The sequence below is a fragment of the Bombus pascuorum genome, chromosome 6 (genome assembly GCF_905332965.1).
Source record: "Bombus pascuorum chromosome 6, iyBomPasc1.1, whole genome shotgun sequence".
Classification (NCBI taxonomy): domain Eukaryota; kingdom Metazoa; phylum Arthropoda; class Insecta; order Hymenoptera; family Apidae; genus Bombus; species Bombus pascuorum.
The window spans coordinates 7,846,613-7,851,209 of record NC_083493.1 but is presented as its reverse complement, the minus strand read 5'-3'; the positions used below and the strand labels follow the sequence as shown (position 1 = coordinate 7,851,209).

Sequence of the window (4,597 nt, the reverse complement as noted above, 5' to 3'; positions counted from 1 at the left end):
AGCGTACGAGAGTATCGCGGAAACAGGACCCTAACTGTCAGTACGTGCTTATTTCTTTCAGTCGTGAACCGATCGATCGAATTCCAGCTTAACGACAAACCGTATGATTTCGATAAAAACACCGATATAAGCAATGAAGAAGTAATTATATCGAAAACAAAGCCTAAAGTGCTCGAATAATTTGCTGTTCAAATGTCGAGTAATAGAAGAGTATGAAGAGATGAATACGATTGTTGTTCGCATAAACGCAATGATAGGGTATTTATCCAAAAACAAATACTTTATTACAGCTGATGAGCGTCTATAATACAAAAGCGCATGGTTGTACTCTATCAGTAATGTACAAATGCAAGAACAATATCGGAGATAATATTGGCGCCATTTTATAATAAAACGTCCGTCAACACTGGCTTTTATTCTTCTTGCTCTCTTTGATGGAGATCACATAACGTTGAGCGACTTTTAAAGGTGGCGAATACCCATTTGCGTAATTCGCGTCCTCAAATAAGACTTCGTATTCCTCGGTGGCTGTAGTGGGTGGTTGGTTCACGACTGCCTTATAGAAACAGGTCGTTTGGGGGTACAATGCCATCACGATGGATCCTTTGGGGAAAAGAGCATGAGGATCAGTTTCAGGATTAGCCCTCATCAATGGAAGAGGCACCACTCTTCGTCTCGACAAGGTGTGCCTGTCCTTTTGCTCCTCGTCGATATCGTCCACCTCGTATTTGTTCGCCGTAGGATTGAATTGAACCACTTCTGCCAAGATCCAATCCTCTTCTTCGGACCCCTTTACTAGAGCAGCCACCATGTCTCCCATTTTCGCGATATACGTAGGCTCTGCTGGGACTGCTCCACAAAGAGGGGGCGGTTTCGCCCCTGGTGTCTTGCCTACGTACAAAGGAAGCGTTTGCGCGGTGCTCAACACCATCTTCATGAGAGCACCTCGACGGATAGTTTCTTTATTTCCTGCATTCCGAGCCTGTATCCGTCGTTCGTTTCTAATTGCTCGAATTTCGTTGATTTTTCCCAATGCTTTACGCAAAATCTCCTCTTCCTGCTGCGAGTCGCCGATCGCTGCGTTGAGATTCTTCAGCTTCTGTTGATAATACGGGGATACCTTGTCCTCTGGTGTTACTTTCTCGTAAGTTTTTATAATATTGTTTAGATTATGCTCTGAACGAATTCTTTGTGTTTCGATCTCGTGCACCAGGTGATACAGGTTCTTCAGCCGTTCCTGTATTTGGGTAGCTGCTGCATCAGCTGTGAATGGCATTTTGGATCGTTGAAATGAATGTAAAAAGAACTCATGCAACTGGGTCTTTATCTTTCCATCTTCTGCCTGTGCATATGAATACGCGCTCTGTGGATAAAAATAATAATTCTCCTTTGTTGATGAAAATATTCCAGTATAACTTAAAAGTTTATAATTATACGTTAAATCATACGCATCTAAATATTACGAAATACGTAAGATACTAGAAGGCTAATATAATTAATTGAAAAAAAAAGAAATACCAGGAAATCTCCCATCACGGAAGATTTGAACATGCGACCTCTACAACTAAAACTTCATACGCTATACGCCACGCCACAACATTTTAGTTTTTGTCAATAAAATTTTGACGACATCTAAAGTATATAACGAATTATCTTGTTAAAATATATTAATTTCAATAAATATCACTACACAGTTGTAATTCAACGATAAAATCTTATAAAAACAAATTAATTTCTTCTCGGGTAATTGATAGGAAACCGGTTAGACAGCCAAGTTGATGAATCAACACAAACATACAATAGCAGATGGTCGTAATAAAATGTATAGAGATATAAACGTACCTCATTCCGCAGAAGAAAAATCAGTGTCCAATTCTTTGTAGTAAACTGTTGAATATTCACCTTTCTAACACGAAGTTACAGACAACACTAAACCGTTTCAACGTCCTACAATCGACTGTCGGTTCGCTTCTGCGCCATACTACTTCTCCCACCATTCTCAATTCTCTCTAGTACACGAAGCATGGCTAAGGCAGTGCTGCCAGCTCGAGGCAAATGCTTCAACCAACCAAGCCGCAATAATTTTGTCCGTTGCGATATATATGCCTTTACAGTTGAATTTCTCGTTAATGATTTATATGAAATGTATTGTAAAACCCGTACATGCAAGATGCCAGTTATAAAATGAAATGTAACGTAAATAACGTGGGATTAACAATACGATTTCACGAATCGGCAACAGAAATAACGGTTATTTCAATGCACGAAACGAGGCGCTCGAAACAAATGTGACGTTATTGCAGCTTTCGGTGCAACAGACGGAACCCAGAGATTGCAACATTTCCCGAATATTTCAGTGTATGCACACTTTGACAGGAATCTGCACAAAGCGCGTGTGGCGTCGACTATTCCAATTTCGTCTTTCTTGTCAATGTTATATTGGTTCCTTCCTCAAGAAAATGAAACAATCTCGCAGTATTTTCAAACGAGAGGATTTCTTAGTAGTATAGTGAATAGAAATTTCTGTAGAAAACACAATTGCCACAAGAATGAGGCGATGTTTATATGTATATATTTTATATTTTTTTATATGTCTAATAATCTATATTAATTTTACAGTGAAACTGCTCTGTATAATGTATTTTATAAACGTAATCATGAATTACACAAAATCAATGACGGAGTACTCGTGATAACCAAGTAAAGACTTCGATAAACGACCTGAAGAATAATCAATTCGTTGGTAAATTACACGGCCAGCGATGGTCGCGACAACTCGCATAAATCACCTAGCGCGGAAAAGCTCTCTATCGTTCTTGTTAGGTGGCGGATGATGTAGCGCCTCGACTCCGGTCTGATCGTGCATCAGAGGCGGTGTGCATCATCGCTAACGGCCGATAGCGATGCGAAACGCTTATAGTGGCTTCTCTGCGAAGAATCCCATGAACATCGCTGGGAGAAACTGCGTTCCAGCGTGAGCGCACCATAAACGTACATAAGTGCAAGGCGGCCAGGTTCTTACGAACTTCGTGACCTATTCGCAATGAGATGCGTGTCACGCGTGCCACTGGCGCGTACGTGGCCCTTACACACACATAAGCTTGAAATCACAGCCGATTCAACCTGTTCCCAAGCGGTGTGAACAATGAGCCCGCAGAACGCGTGGGTTGAAATGTTATTTTGTTATTTTGGGAAATTTCCATTGATATGCCTGCGTGGGTTGGTTAGCAGCTAGGTAAGAGGAATATAATTTGTTTGAACACAGAAATGCAATTTCTTTGTTAGTCTCTTTCGTCTTTGATATAGTCGAACATAATTGATCGATACTTTAAGCATATGATTTCGCAATATAACTACCTTTTCTAGGTAGTTGCAATAATCATTAAGTGACATGGCACTATAACCGGACAAAAGGGCTATACATAAAAGCAATAAATTATTTGTACCTGAGCTATTTCTATAGAATAGAAGGCATTGTTCGCTCCGATTCTAAAATAGCCAACAACTTTACATACGCGTCATTAAAACTATTTTCAACGGATGATAAAAGTGAGTATGAAAAAAGAACTCTAATCGTCTGATAAAAAAAAAAGTCATTTGTGACGATGACTTTGACGCATGGAGTACGTTAACTCTCCAAACATCGTAGTCACACGTGCTTCAGTCTTGAGAAACTCTCTCTCTCTTTCTCTTTCCCTTACCACTTTGTAATTATTACTCCTTTTGATTTATCCCTCTACCACGTCCATTTGTAACGAAGCCCCGGGAACAAATTATTTGCTCGTAAACGAAGAAAACAATAAATGATCCGACTTTATTATTACTGGATATTAAACTCTAATAGATTATCCCGGATTCGGTTGATCGATAGCGTCTGTCTTTTAACTCTCGCGTAGTATTAATTCCATTTTATTGCTGGTACCACTTTCCCACATACCAGCATGACGATCACGTTTCACCGAGCTTACGTGTACAGATAATATCCGCGTGCAGAGACCACGAGTCTGTCTCACACGCAACGATCCTAATGATCGAAGGACGTCGAAATTCAGCGGGACTCGTCAAACGCGCATTTGCACGGTCGTCGTGGTTCTCGTAGCCTGTAGCATTAACGTTACAATGTTTATTGCAACACCGTGCGCGCGCGTGTTATGCAAGACAGATACAACGCTTGAAATCAGCAGGATATTGCGGGAGGGATCGTCTAATCTTATGGAGAGTTCGTCGTATATATCTCCGTTGCTGCTCGTGCAATTAGTGTACATTCGTACATACACGATGTATTATCAACGACTATCGTCCCTGTCATTTTGTTTCTAAGCATTGATTTATTGCCGGCGCGGTTGGCAGGGTAATTATTGACTACCATACTGGCGTGCTCTGCGTACTTTTCCTTGGTAAAATCGCGAACTGATAAGCGTTCGAGCGCTCGCTCGCGTCCCGCGTGTTTTGCATATAATGCTGAGAAATTCATTTGTCTTTAAATATGATTCATGGGTTCCTCTATGCCTCGATGCCATTGAATCGTTCTGTACATGATAATTAGACATCAATGGGCCGGCGTTGTACGCCGATTAACAATTCAAATCAGCAGACG

At 40.7% G+C, this 4,597-nt stretch overlaps 1 protein-coding gene across 1 annotated transcript; it reads right to left on the bottom strand.

The window, feature by feature from the left end:
- Positions 1–261: 261 nt before the first annotated feature.
- LOC132908445 (SAGA-associated factor 29) lies at positions 262–1,997 on the bottom strand. The gene is made up of 2 exons (XM_060962484.1): positions 1,843–1,997; positions 262–1,363 (listed from the first exon to the last, which is right to left on the bottom strand). The coding sequence occupies exon 2, from the start codon at positions 1,274–1,276 to the stop codon at positions 401–403; it is 876 nt and encodes a 291-aa protein (XP_060818467.1). The 5' UTR covers positions 1,277–1,363; positions 1,843–1,997; the 3' UTR covers positions 262–400.
- Positions 1,998–4,597: the final 2,600 nt, after the last annotated feature.

What these genes read in the sequence shown, in the direction of transcription:
- LOC132908445 (XM_060962484.1), bottom strand. Translation starts at nt 1,276, where the DNA reads ATGCCATTCACAGCTGATGCAGCAGCTACCCAAATACAGGAACGGCTG.